This window comes from Papaver somniferum, chromosome 11 (assembly GCF_003573695.1).
Source record: "Papaver somniferum cultivar HN1 chromosome 11, ASM357369v1, whole genome shotgun sequence".
In the NCBI taxonomy this organism is placed as follows: domain Eukaryota; kingdom Viridiplantae; phylum Streptophyta; class Magnoliopsida; order Ranunculales; family Papaveraceae; genus Papaver; species Papaver somniferum.
The window spans coordinates 116,165,230-116,179,726 of NC_039368.1; the positions used below are offsets into that span (position 1 = coordinate 116,165,230).

Here is a 14,497-nt window from a genome sequence, read left to right on the forward strand (position 1 = left end):
AAATACCCAAAGTTATGGGTTGGTTTCTTGAAGTGTGCTATCCTGACACAACCTCAGTCATTTGGCGTGTTACCTCAGGTAGGTTATGTCTTGATTATGCGTTGTTGGCTTACTGAGACACGATATGGAACATAGAGTTGGTGACGTTCCACTGTGGCCTTGTTCTTTGCTGGACTGATGGCCAAGATTTCAAACTTTATCACTTGTGCTGGTGAGATAGAGTCTGTAAACTCATTAGAGAGTGCAGCTTAAGAAATCAGGTTACAGGTTTAGGTTCAATTACCCAGGTTGAATTGATATCAGAACCTCAAAAATTGCTAAGATGAAGGGGTTGTACTATTAATAATTTGATCCCCAGTAGTAAAATGACCAAGTTATTACTATCAATTTGTTACCTGCAGCGCAACTGGAAAGTGCATTGAGCAGAACTGCTGCTTCTCTGAAGGCTCTCTTGATTGCCCATGCCATACCACCAAGCATTCGATCTTCTCTACCTAGGTACTTCACAATCTAACCTCTTTTTTTGATAAAAATTGATCAACTTTTTGTTAACTGTAATTTTAATAAAATGAATCTATTCTATTCTATCTTCTATATTATAAGGGACAGTGGTGTTTTACCTAATGGACGGGGATTTACAGTTTGGTTATATAAAAGACGGTCCAGATATATTGATGGACATTTGTTGGAGATTTATAATTTGGACATATAAAGGACGGTCTAGATTCAGTCTTAGATTTGGCGAGGAACAAAATGGTGTTAATGTTTTGATACATAAATGCCATGCGTTTCACCTTTCACTCACCCCTCTGAATTCTCGATCAAGCAAATTAATGCCTGCCATTAATCTTACAATTCATATTAATGAAAAACATCCGCTTCATATGTTCTTAACAATCAAAACTGTGATACTATGTTTCAAAAGGGAAAAAAAAGTGGTACGATCTCAAATGTAAACACACTGACAAAGATAAACAAACCTTTCCAATTGAACACATCTATCATCTCAGGTATGGCTCTGGCTAATTTGGATTAATTGACAAGAGGTATCCAACTTCTTTCACCGATTCTCATTTTTGAGTTCTCCCGTTTTAATTTTGTATTAGGGTAGACCAATTCATGGTGGATTTTTTTTTTTTTTTTTTTTTTTCCTTTTTTATCTTTTTTGGAAGCATATTCATTTGTTCTTGGTTACGGAAGTACGTTCATTCTTGATGCACCTTATCGATGATTTCTTCTATGACCGTTTATGTGATGCACCGTATCGATGATTTCTTCTATGGCCGTTTATGTGCAGCGTTCATACGTTACGATGAATTATAAGGGTTTTCTTCTTTTTTTAATTGCAGACATGCTATTTTTTCTTCTTTTCTGGATAGAATAACTACTGATAAGCCCTTGGATTCTTTGTGGTATTTGATAAAAATAAGAGTGTTTCTTTGCTTTAATAGGTCGATAAGCCCTTGGGTTCTTTGTGGTATTTGATAAAAATAAGAGTGTTTCTTTGCTTTAATAGGTCGACGAAAGGTAAAGATTTCATTCCAAAAGTGTTTGTATGCTGCTAATTTTTTCAACCTACGTATTTCTATATTCTTTTTACTTTAGATAATATTACTTGGTTACTCTATGGAGCTTTTTTTTCATCAAGAATGCTTACAGTTGTCATTGGACCATTTCCTTATGTTTCATAGTAATCGTAAAGATCAAGTTGTCGTCATTCCATATGGTTGTCCCATACTGTCTATAATAACGGTATTTTTTGTTCTTCTGATTTTGGTTGATTCAGGGTTAAGGTTCTTCTTTCCCAAAAATTTTAACTTCATTTTTTTTTGTTCATCATAGGGTTTCTCTCTAATCATCGACAACTGCCAGTAGAAAGTGCAGAAGATCTGGGTTTGTGAGTGATTATTCATCAAGATTATTTGATTTGTTTTTTTTGTAAATAATATGGTTTACGACTGTTATTTATGTTTATCATTTTGAATGAATGTGGATTTGTTCATTGCAGTAAGTTTACCAAGGTTCAACTTTGTTGCTACTTTTATTTGGAATATGGATGTGATCATGTGTGAACCCTGAATAGTTACCAACGGAAACATTAGTTGATTTGCTTTTGGTGCAGTCACCATTTATCAAGTTTTTGATTTGATTTGCTTCAAGAGATTATTTTTGTTTTTCTACGGACCAATAAGATCTGCTACTACACTCATTTACATTAGGGGTAATTTGCGTTACCTCCCCCCGGCAAAGATCATAATTTGAGTTGCCTCCCCTACAGAGATTGAATTAGCAAAACCTCCTCTCGTTACATATTCCATCCAAGGCCAGTTAGCTGAGTCAGCATCTTTGTATAGGTGTACTAAAAAATACACGTGGTACTTCGATGCCGAAAATACCCTCATCTTCTACGTGAGATATATTGATTCTCAAAAATCATCGGGCTTGCAGCAACAACACCATCTCAGTTTCTCCCTCAATTCTATCTGCAATAGATTTTATAAGCCAATACACTCCATGAAAAGGAATTCTACAACCAAAATCAGTGTCCTAATATGCTAATACCTTAGGTGGGAAAACCATTATCTGTCACAATCATTCGGAGTTTTCATCCTAAATTAAAACTTAAAGGTAAATTAAGGGTTTGTAATACAAAATTGAAAAAAATTCTACAATCCCAGAGCTTTATAATGCAATGTTACGAAATCTTTTATATATAAAAAAAACAAGACAAATCAACCCATGTTGCTATCTGAAATTAAGCAAAGCCTCGTAGGAGTTGATTCAAACTTCAATTGAGACTAAAGCTGTTAGATTTAGAGTTGGGGTTTCACTTACAAGGAAATTTAAGCAATGATTAGAGATTCAGAGATGGGATTCGCTTTTTGCTTTACCCTCTCTGTACAACAGAGGAACGATTGAGATGGAAGTTTATGAAATTATATTTGGAGTCCTAATTTAGAAGATCTGTTTGCAATTTTGGATGTCGAAGATGTTGTATTCTGTTTTGTGCTTCAATTTTCTTTAGAAAGAATTAAATTTTCGTTGCATTCCAGCGGCGACGGCGGAGAGATGGTGTCGGTGAAAACAATTTCATTAACCATTCAGAACGATAGGTAGTCGAGGAATCATCTACAAATTGCAAATTGAAATGAAATCCAACCTATAATTCCCACCTGAACCGTTAATCATCCACTACCCCTCTCAAATCAGGAATAAAAAGGTCTTCTCTCTGTTACAATCCCTATCAGTTCCTCCATCGGGATCAACAGTCAACGGCAGAAGCTTTGGATTCTTCTTAGTTCTTCGATTTGATTTGTCTTCTCAATTGTTTCTCCATCAGCACCAAGAGTCAAAACCCTTACCAAACTCCTAATCTCCCATCCATGGTTGCTGCTGATACTTTGGGGAAGAACTATTTATTTTTCTGTTCAGAAAGAAAGAGAAGACGGATGCAGTACGCATCTAAACCATCTATTATCTAACATGGTCAAGAGCCGACCGATATCACATGCGTGCCTGTAATCAGCTTTGTATGGAGGGTATATTAGAAAACTAAAGATCCATGAATATTTTTTAGTCCACCTATACAAAGATGCTGACTCAGCTAACTGACCTTGGATATGTAATGAGAGGAGATTTTGCTAATTCAATCTCTGTAGGGAAAATAACTCAAATTATGATCTTTGCCGGGGAGGTAACGCAAATTACCCCTTTACATTATTAGATCACATAATCTTTGCATCACATTAAAATTGAATTGCTCCGTCGCTTTTGGGGAAAGAAAGGTATGCACCAATAGGCTCTCTTAATCTATACATGTTGCTAAGAATTTGTTCAAGTATCCTGACAATGAGTGTTACTAACAACTTTTTTTATATTTTTTTACCAACAACTATTGCTTTGCTTACGTAAAAAATAAATTATCTGTCATGAAATAATATATTTCCGTCAAGTGATATGTATAAGAACGAAGAGGGAAATTATGTTTAACGTAATTATGTTAGTAATGGTGAAAACAGAAAAGAATCCAAAAAGTGCACTGTGTAAGAAGCCAATCATGGTAGATAGCCGAAAAAATAACAAAAGGTGACGCAGTTTTAAACTATCTCTTACCTCAAACCAATTTAATATTGTAATCGTCTACCATCCAATATAACATTGTAATCGATATTTAATTTAGTTTAACATTGGTTCCCACTCTATGTGCTTAGTTATTTTTATATTGTTTTCTTTATCTTTCTGCATTTTGACCAAAGGTAATTTTAGTTATCAGTAATCCGAAGAAATCAGAAAAAAAAATGACTTTGAGATGATGGGAGAGTGTAAGTCAGGGGAGCATAAAGGTAGGCGACTAGACTGAAAAAAGATCCAACAAGTAGGAGCTGAAAGGCTGGGAGAGAGTTCATAAGTGATGTTGTAATTTGTATTATTAATTTACACAGACATTTGATATTTAAATTATCATTTTAAATCAGATATTGGTAATATAAAATTAATACTGAAATTTAAAATAACGAAACCAAAGGGTCTTTTATTGACAGAGCAAACATGTGGCACAGTAAAAAAGAAATGTCTACTGGTAAGAAAAATTGTATCCAAGTACTTAAGTCTAAAGTATATATTACTACTATTTTTTTCTATAATGGTGGAGGATCTATGACATGGATAAAATGACATTACCTTGATATTTTGGCGTCATTTTTATTTATCAATCCCAACCGGCAATGAATTTGAAGCTAATTTTTAGTGGTATGTTCTTTATATAAAGCTCTACACTCTAATCAAGAATGAGCATTCTGAGATGTATAAGATCACCATCTACCATTTTGAATATTTTGAATATCAACCATTGAAGATTAATATTGATATTAAAATTTGTGAATGGAAAAGCTTCGAATTTCGAAATACTCTCATTTTTGATAGTCATGCAGAGTTTTATTAAGAGAAATACATCACAAAAAGATTAGTTTCAAATTAATTGTTATTTGGATTTTTTAGAAGAAACGACGTCACCATGTCATGATAATGTCATTCTAACCATGTTATCAAATCCTTATCATCCCTCCTATTAGTTTTAACTTCAATTTTCAACCATTGATTGTGAAAGTGGTGTTGGTCCTCTCATATTATACTCATTTATAGTAGAAATAGGAGAACTTTAGAAAACATATTACCAAAATCCACTGGATTGGAATTTTTTCTTTCCTTTTTTTTTTTCGAAAGAAAAAATTATATTAAAAGGAAAATTTATTAGCATTTGAGTTTTATATATTAATTTTTGTTTTATGCAAATGTCTAGATAGCGTGAGACCTACCAAATCAAATGATAAGTAGCAATTTTATTATTTTATAACATGAGTAGCAAGGAACATCAAATGTTAAAAAATAAACCCTTTTTTATTCTGGGAAGAACCGACAAACACATCTAGAAAGTGATATTCCACTATAATAACATCATGAATATGCTTAAAGAAAAAAAAAATCACGAATGCTTCAAAAAAAAAAAAAGAAAAAAATCATCATAAAGCCCGTGCCATTACAGCACGGGTCATACCCTAGTATTATATATACGTAACCGCTGGTGGTTTTAGGTCCTGCACAAGATTCTCAGGTTTCCAGTCAGGCACCAAAGAGTTCAAGTCATCAAACGACCGAAACTTGCACCTCTGTCACTGTGGCAGAGGGAGTAACAGCTACTAAAGAATCGTCAACAGCTAGCTAATTACTATCAACTGTTTGTTTGATTCGTAGCAGACGTCTTCCTTAGAGGTACTCGTTAGATAGCCTGGTAGAGCTTGGGACAAGAGAAGGATGCCTGATTTGAGCGTCAGTTTCTTCAATGGAAGTAAAAGAAGGGCCATGGACAGATAAATTGTTGTAAACTAGAATGAGTTGTATCTTACAATCACTAGGAAATGGGTGGTGCACGATTTTTCTAATTTAGTCAATGCAAGTCCCTGCTAAAAAAACCATTGGTTTTAGTAACTAGATTGAGCCTGATTAAATGTGTTAAAACCCCAGAATATCATCATTCCCTAGATGATGAACAATGTTATCTATCTAATTTGGCTGCTTCAATTCATCATCTCTGTGGGTGTTGGATTCAAATTTCAAATGATAATCTTCTGCTGCTGGCATTTCCATCTTTTCCCAACTGGCAAATCTTTGATTTCAGTCTGAATAAAAAGTCTTAATGTGTTTTAATATGCAATGGGAACAAAAGTTTATGTACATCTTTTGCGAATAGCAGTAATTAACTTAGCAAAAAAGAAAGCAATAATTAACTTTAAACACAATCTATGTTTACAAGATGTTTTATCTTCATCACGAATCCTATCGAGATTCAGACTTGGTACCAGTTATCCTTTTCGCATACAAAGAGCCAACTGCTGGAACTTCAGAGGGAGAAGATACCATTGAAGAAAGAGGTTGAAAATTTGTGTTCCCAACGAACCAGAATAAAGCCCATTTCAGGTTGCAGAGTGTGTATTTAAGAGCCTTGGTCCAGTTCTCCTGCTTATTAAAGCTCTGCGTGATAGAGTGGGTTTCCACTTTATCATTCTCAATCCTGTAAAGCATACAGATGTACAAGGTTAGCACACAGGAAATTAAGATATCAAAACAATCTAGGCATGTCTACTCAAAAAATGGAAATTATCCAAGTGGTTTCTGGTCAGTTGGAGCACTGACATTTGGGCTGTTACGCTATCACAATTCTTAGGACTGTAAGTTTACAATTGTAGTAAAAATTTAGTTGACCCAATAGTGAATAGGATCATCCCTGCAAACGGAGCGCCTACACGCAGTCCAATTAGTCAACCAATCACTGAGTGCCACGTGTTGGCGATTGCCATTAGTTCTTTTGCAGATTGCAGAGATTGACCACTGTGAATACAGCAGATGCTCAAATTTGCATAAATTCGAAATGGAACTTTTTTGTTGCTGCTTAGTATGCATTTTAGGAATAACTAGGTCATTTGGGTGTCTTCGTAGTCCAGTGTTTCTATCCTGATAACCCATTTGGCTCTCCCTGTTTAGGAACCCTCGCACAACAAAGGCTGGCCCAGAGTCACCTGTAGAAGTCATCTATGCCATTGCAAAGCACTTAATTGCACTAAAATCAAAATGAGATGGATGAAGAAAAAACCATTTAACCTGTATGGAAGAAGAAAGGGAATCAAACTGAACACTAGATTTACAAAAGAAAATGACCCTGAGAGAACCCAAGATTTGTCAAAGATGAAAAAGATTAGGATGAAGTTGTTAGAGAATATAAGAGTTGCAGTTGGCGACAAAGATGTTAAGAGAAATACTAGTTGCAGTCGGTAGTAATGGAGTTCATATTAGCATGAGGGAAAAAAAGTGAAGAAAGAGAAGAGATCTTTAGAATAGAAAGACAAGAGAATGGTCGACAGTAAGACAGCAAATTTCAAAAGCACCTGTAAAATTGGTTTGCACGACAAATTTTTGAATTTCATAGCATGCCAAGGGCCTTTAGCATCACTGCAATTAATCACCCAGGGAACCTACTAGGACCCACTCCCTCCCTGGACTGCTTTCAATACCATTCAGATGGATTATTGAAATGATGTTTCTAATTCTAAGGGAAGAGTGTAAGAACACACTTGTCAAAAGTTTCTATTTATTTTCCTATTATCAAGCCCATAAATTCCTACATAACAAAATAATTCATTTGGAAACCTGTATCACCACTGAGATCTTAGCGAATCTCTCTTCCAGTGAAAAAAAGAAGATGATCTTACTTGTAAGGCAGCTTGAAGCACTTTTCTGGTGGAATGCTGTTTTCTTGATCCTTAGAATTTGCGAACTCAGCAAACTCCTTAAGGCATGTTAAGAACAGAGTCATTGCCTTGTCATAGCGAGTGCTCCAAAATAAGTTCACAGGACCAAATCTGTTGAAGTCAACAATTTAAGTTATTACAATAAATAGATAAAAAAAAGAGCCTAATTAAAGAAATGAAGAAGTCAGAAACAAATCGATAATCACATGGAGAAAAATTGAATGGAGATCTAGATTTGTGTGGCAAGAGGTGCACATATTCTATTTTTTCATTTACCAAAAATAAATCAGATAACATGATCTAACAGTTCAACCTGCGGACGAATTCCTGATTTACCCCCACATTTTTCAGTCTCCGACTAGGTTTGCAATGGCAAGGAATGGTTTCTGGGTGGAACCCGCTAAATGGTGGAATCAAACTCCTCCTACCTACCTTTTGTACTGAAACTCTAACTAGATCATGAAGCAGTAGATCCAAGAGACCATTAACAAGCTCCCTTTTTTTTATTAAAGACACCCATTTCTACAAATTATTTAGTCAAATGCAGTTAAATATAAAAAATAATCGGTACATACAGCTCATATGTGTTGTTGTTGCTATCCATAATCCGAGGGTAGCTTCCCATAGGAAGAATTTTGGTTCGATACCTGGAAACCTATAAATTAAGGAAAACTCATGAACAATTAAATGGCATAACGACTTTCTGAGCGTATAGGGTATCAATATAAAAGATAATCAACATATCTATTGTGTGCTGACTGCTGAGGTCAAGTGACTTATGAACTTAGCATTACCTCACTGCTACTAGGTAATTCACATAATAGTTGATACCTATTCATATTGGTAAGTAAAAAATCACCTAGGCAGTGGTGTACATGGTGAGAAAATGTTTTCAGGAAGAACCCTTCCAAGATCAAACCCATAAAATGACGTCAATCTGAAATTGTGATACTGCAAACTTGTATACAGAAAGACTTGGATCAATTAAAGGATACGGAAACTTTGGCCTGAAGTATTGAGCCATTGTGTGAAGGAGAAGACATGCCTGTCCCCAGGCAGCATTTAGCTCATCCCACTCAACCTAAATATTGAAGTAAATAAACATATCAAAAGCCGTGAGAGAACTATTCTGAAACCACCAAAAGTGAGAAGAGACCCTTAGTTCATGAGTTCCGAGGCAAGCATTTCTCATGTTTAAAGCTTTAAATGCAAGTAATAAGGGTGACCTAGTTGCAGAACAACATACCGGGATCTTCGGAAGACGGCCAAGTCGAAAATTGTTTATGGTTCCAAATTCTCCCTCATGCGATATTGGAAAGGCATCATTGAGAACATTGGTTCGCTTCAAAGATTCTAAATGTGCTTGTGAAACTTCAATCTTTGCCAATATCGAGTCTCTTTCTTCCTGCGGATCACGAAAACTTCAGAGTTCACAGTTGTTGGCTTCACGGGAAGCAATAAATAAAAAATAGAGAACACAAACACCAATTCTGTACAACATTCTCCAAGCTTTAAAAAAAAAACTAAATGCTATTTTTCTGGTAAAAAAGCAGGATGGTTAACAGATAGCATGAAAGAACAAACAGCATCTTCTGGATTTAACCAGATCTATTCAGATCAAGCTAAAAGGTTCTGGTTGAATGAAACTAGCAAGTTTCATTGTTAGGTTCATTTAACGGGAAGTGCCACGCCCTAGTCATCGCCCTAGCAATATTGTCCACACATCTAAAGCCCTAGTTCTTGAGATTGGTGAACCCCTTTGGGTGAATAGCAAATCTAGAAGTGAATAATATTTGGGAGGTGAAAGGGGTGATATACTAAGGAAGTGAATAAAGTTTGTGTTGTTTCATTTTGATTGGGTCGGGCGGTAGGAATTAGATGGTAATGAGTTTTGAACACAAGTTGTGGTATCAACACCCAGCACTTTACCACTCTACTAGAAAGGCAGCTGCATGATTAGTAAGGGTTCCAAGGCCAAATCAATAGTTGCTAACCTAAGAACCTACCAGTTATCGTTGGTTACATTAACCTCAAATTCACGGGTCTACTTAACTGTGAAAAAGAATGTACCAGATAAAAAATTATGAACAGCAAAAGTATGCAGAATGCAGGGTTTGCAGCTATTGTTGATGAGGTGCATTGACTATGTACATATTAATATTGACAAATATGAACCAGAAACAGGCCCTATAGTTTCTTCCCGTCTATGGAGCCAAAACTGCATTCAATGAAACATCTAAAGAGTTTCTTAATAGAATACATAAGAAAAGTATAACAAGATAATACTTGTCTGCATATCTACTCCAAGTTCTAAAAAAATACACAAACCAGGAATCAACATATTCACATAAAAATCTTGAAAGATTTTAAAATGCACTAGCTGATGGAGTCAATCAGATAAGACAGATCAAAATACCTGATGTCTAGTTAACTGAAACTGGAAATTGTTGAACTCGTGCCAGTACCTATTTACATTCAATTGGCAACAGATAGATAGTCAACAATCTTTGGGGGTGGGGTGGGGAGAAGAAAGAGAAGACCCAACTAAAGATGCACATTCAGGAATAGCAATCTAATCTTCTACAGCTTGTGAATAAACAAATCATAGGTGTTACCACTTACCGTTCCTCTAGGTCTTTAAAGCGGTTAGATTTTACTTCCAAATCCTTCAATTCAGCATCAACTTCTATGCACTGTTTCTGAGTTTCCTCAATTGCTGCTTCAAGTCTTCGTTCTTCTTCCTCAATCTTGAAAAGGTAACCACAAAATCAGTAAAAACGAAAAACACGTAAGACAGGATATTGCAAAACTCAACGAGAAGACTGTTACATACTAAAGGAATCCAAATAGCATAAACAGAGTAACATAATTTCTTATTAAGTGTGAAGGAAATAGTAGCTTCTTAAAGATGGTTAGAACCAGATGACGGACAAATTAGGAAGTTAAGTTAGAAATCCTATTAAAAAGACGGACAAATTAGGGGATATGACGCTGATTGTCACCACTTTCAGAGAGGAAATAGATTTAATATCAGCACTATTTATATCAATATTAATAGAACATGCAGTAAAAAGGACTGAAATAAGATCTATAAAGAAAAGCAGAGAACATCGTTAATGATGTAGTCAAGTTGTGAAATAAGAAGTCACTCTGTACATGTTGCTCTAGTGGTGAGCATACACTAGAAACTATTCACTAACACACAGTAAATAAATAGCTTATTGGCGAAGACAGTTTCCCTTTCTTGCCAAAAAGTAAGAGACGAGAAGTATGAGTATGGTGATGCAAACTAAGCACCTTTAACTTTTCGCGAAAAAAATCAGCCTCGCTCATAACATCACGTGTCTCTCCTTCAAGACGCTGAAGACAAGCTTCATACGCTTTAATGTCCTTGTTCACATCGTCAACCTCTTTATCAAGTTTATCAGACAATACCCGCATACATTCCAAACATAAAGGTTGTTCAACCTGTATAACAAATAACACAAGGTTTATAACAAAAGCTTCAGATTCATGGTGACAGATAATAGTTTGAATACTAAAACAAAATGAAAAGATAAAAAGGAAGTTTGAGCATTATACCCGAGTCTGAGTGGTGGCAATATCAAATGCACGTTTCAAAACAGTTATACTCGAGTGAAACCCAGAATTGTTTGGATGCAAATGGTTACCAGGAATTCCTCCAGATGATGGTAAATGAGCTCCTCCATCTGAACCAGATTCACTATTATACATGGACGCAGCAGCTGGTGGCAACACAACAAAGGAATCTTCCATTGCTTTCCCACTCGCACGGTTATCACCTGGTCCACCACGAGGCCGGGGAGGAACACCACCTTGTGATGAGTTTTTTTGCTTCGATAAAACAACAAAGGAATGATCCATTTTAGTTGAAGCCACAACGCTGCCTGCTCCTCCATGAACAGAAGAGCCCTGCATTCCTGAAACCCATGCTTATCCTTTACATTAAATTGGAAATTCTGAAGCTCTAACAAACTAAGACAGTAAGATTCAGTACAAGCAACATGGTAAAAATTGAGTCTAATAGGAATTCTTACCCATCAAATTCAAACAATTTTAAAGCCAAATAGTAATTTAATCCATTGAAACCCAGGATTTAAGGAAGCAAAATATAAGTTCGCAACTTGAGATTCTTGGAATTAAGCTAGTCTAGCCCAAACACATCAACATAAGATTGAACTGTTGTCAATATTTGAAGAAAGAAAGAATGATTTTTCTCAATTACAAGAATCGACTGAGCAAATTCGAACTAAAATTAAATTATTCCCAGCTTCTAATTCAGATTAACTACTAAGATGGGCATTCATTTGAAGTTCCAGATTGTAAGAAATTCACATCAAAATTGAAAGAAAACAATTTAAGGATTAAGAGATGATTGAATAAAACTCTAACCAGCACGAGAAGCGGATTCATTTACGTAAGAATCAACACCGACAATACAAAGTGCGTGACGACAGTTTTGACACTGCCATCTAGGAAGATTTGGATCGACAGGGAAACTTATTCCTTTGTCTGATGAGATATCATCTTTCATGGTATTACGATTTCTTTATTGTCCACAAAACCAGAGAGAGATTTCTAGGTTGATTTTTGATGTCTTTGAAGTCGAGGAGGCCGCAACACTTGGCTAGGAAGCTGCAGCACTTACTTCAGATACGGGAGCAAATGAGGTTACTGTTGCATTTCCGGGCCCCTGCAAGCCCAAATAAATAAGAATTTTAGCATTTGACACATAACGACTCAAGTAAACAAAACATCAACTATTTTCGGGTCTCTACATCTACCAATAGAGTATAAACAACTCCTCCTTCACCAAACAGACTGACTTCATTGCTATATCTTGCAAATAATTCGAAGGAAATGGATACCACTTGCTAGTCATAGTAAAGAATCCTTGTGCAAAATGACCAACTAAAGAATTGTTGTGTGGGTACACAGACATACAAGCACACAATCATATAAAGCTATGTCAGACAATTGTATGCATGTATGAAAACAAACAAGCAGCTAACGGATGAAGTTTATGGAAGGCTTGAATAATGTCACGGGTCTATTAGTATTTGTTTTGAGGACTGGCACATTATGCACCAAAGCAAGCATAGGTCATTGGTACCGCTGCATAATTCATTCAGTAATTATCAATAATTACCGAATACACTGCTCTTCTTATTCCAAGACAAACCAGTTCTTAACAAAGAATAGATACCAACATACCTATCTAACATCTCTAAAATGATATAAGACCGTTTTGCTGCAATAATCTAGTCGCTGACCAATTTAAGGATATCAAAATTTAGGAAAAATGACATCCACTGATTGAAAAAGGCTAACCGGATAAACAGTGTCGGCCATCATCGACATAATGTGAGGACATTAGTGTCCCTACGTCACACTGCATATTACAAAGATAAATGGGAATCAAAAGAACATATGCCTTGGCTCAATGAAATTCTATACCATTTGCGGGAGTCGAAGCCACATCTATACGGCTAAACACCATGTGCTCTACCAGTCGAGCTAAGATAGTGATGTACCAATTCTTAATCTAAGTTGGACTTAATAATTGTCTGTATAGAAAAATATCAATACGTGCATCAGTCATATAAGAGCCTGGTGCAAGAACTGCCATCAACATGGCTAATGCAGTTCAAACCCATCGGCGTGAATTTCGTTAACATCTTCAAACAAAGGCAACATAGCTTCTTTTGATGTCATAATCTACAGAAACATTAGAGACGACCATCATGTATAACAATCTAATATAGGGCATGCGTATCATCTTAACACTGCGTACGGTTTGTATTAAGTATCTCTGGAAACAATTTCATCCTAATAAATGCAAAATTAACAAAAGACTAACAACATTTTGCTCCCAAATGCTTAACCCAAAAACAAAAATACAGAGCCTTAAGGGGGGTTTAAGACCCTAATCTAACTTCTATCTGCTAACATTATAGAATTATCAAGCAACAAAAATTCTATGCATAACCACATTGAAATCTATCAAGCCGTAACGAATCATCAAACAAAGTTACATCTTTTAATTTAAGGGTTACGAATTTGAATAACATGAAAAGAAAATCATCGAACCAAATTGAAATTGAGAACTGGGGTTTTAGTAGATGATACTTACAGAATCGATCTTCACAGGACTTTCGTAAGTACCGAAATTAATGATTTTTGTGATTAAGAATTTGTCTGATTAAAACAATGAATCATATTAATTTTCAAAGTAATTTAATGGGTTTTTGATCGAACGAAGCTTCATTATTTCCAGTGTTCAAGAAGAAAAGAGAGAAGATATTGAAAGATAAAGAAGAAATTGAGAGAACAAACTTATCAAAGAAAGAGAAAATTTTATTTCACGGAATCCGGGGAGAAGTAACTTTTCTAGAAGCAAGAACTACAAGTCGTTTGGATACGGAATGTAGAAACAGCTTTTCGACTTTTTTTAAGTCAAAAAGTCGAAAATTAATTTGGACGTGTAATTTCCTTTATTAAAAGAAAAAATTGGATAAAAAAAAAAGAATTCTTCTGTTTTTGCATGTGTAATTTGGTCAGTACTCATTCTTTTGATTAAAAATTCTTCCGTGTTTGCATAAAAAAAAAAGAAAAAAAATTTGGATGTGGAACTAAAATAAAGCTATTCACAAAAAAGAAAAGAAAAATCAGAA

The 14,497-nt window shown here is 35.4% G+C and overlaps 1 protein-coding gene across 2 annotated transcripts; it reads right to left on the reverse strand.

Annotated features, from left to right (window-relative positions):
• Nucleotides 1-6,145: 6,145 nt before the first annotated feature.
• On the reverse strand, nt 6,146-14,266 carry LOC113322526 (beclin-1-like protein). Of its 2 annotated transcripts, none has more exons than XR_003347199.1 (11): nt 13,957-14,266; nt 12,216-12,516; nt 11,385-11,743; nt 11,100-11,270; nt 10,425-10,549; nt 10,219-10,267; nt 9,049-9,207; nt 8,798-8,883; nt 8,378-8,457; nt 7,764-7,913; nt 6,146-6,568 (listed from the first exon to the last, which is right to left on the reverse strand). XR_003347199.1 is itself a non-coding variant. In XM_026570624.1 (11 exons), exons 2-11 carry the CDS (start codon nt 12,355-12,357, stop codon nt 6,334-6,336), a joined length of 1,548 nt encoding a protein of 515 aa, XP_026426409.1. In that variant the 5' UTR covers nt 12,358-12,516; nt 13,957-14,266; the 3' UTR covers nt 6,146-6,333. The 2 variants fall into 2 exon arrangements, 1 of the variants encoding a protein (XP_026426409.1); XM_026570624.1 differs by having other exon boundaries at nt 8,378-8,449.
• Between the last annotated feature and the right edge of the window lie 231 nt (nt 14,267-14,497).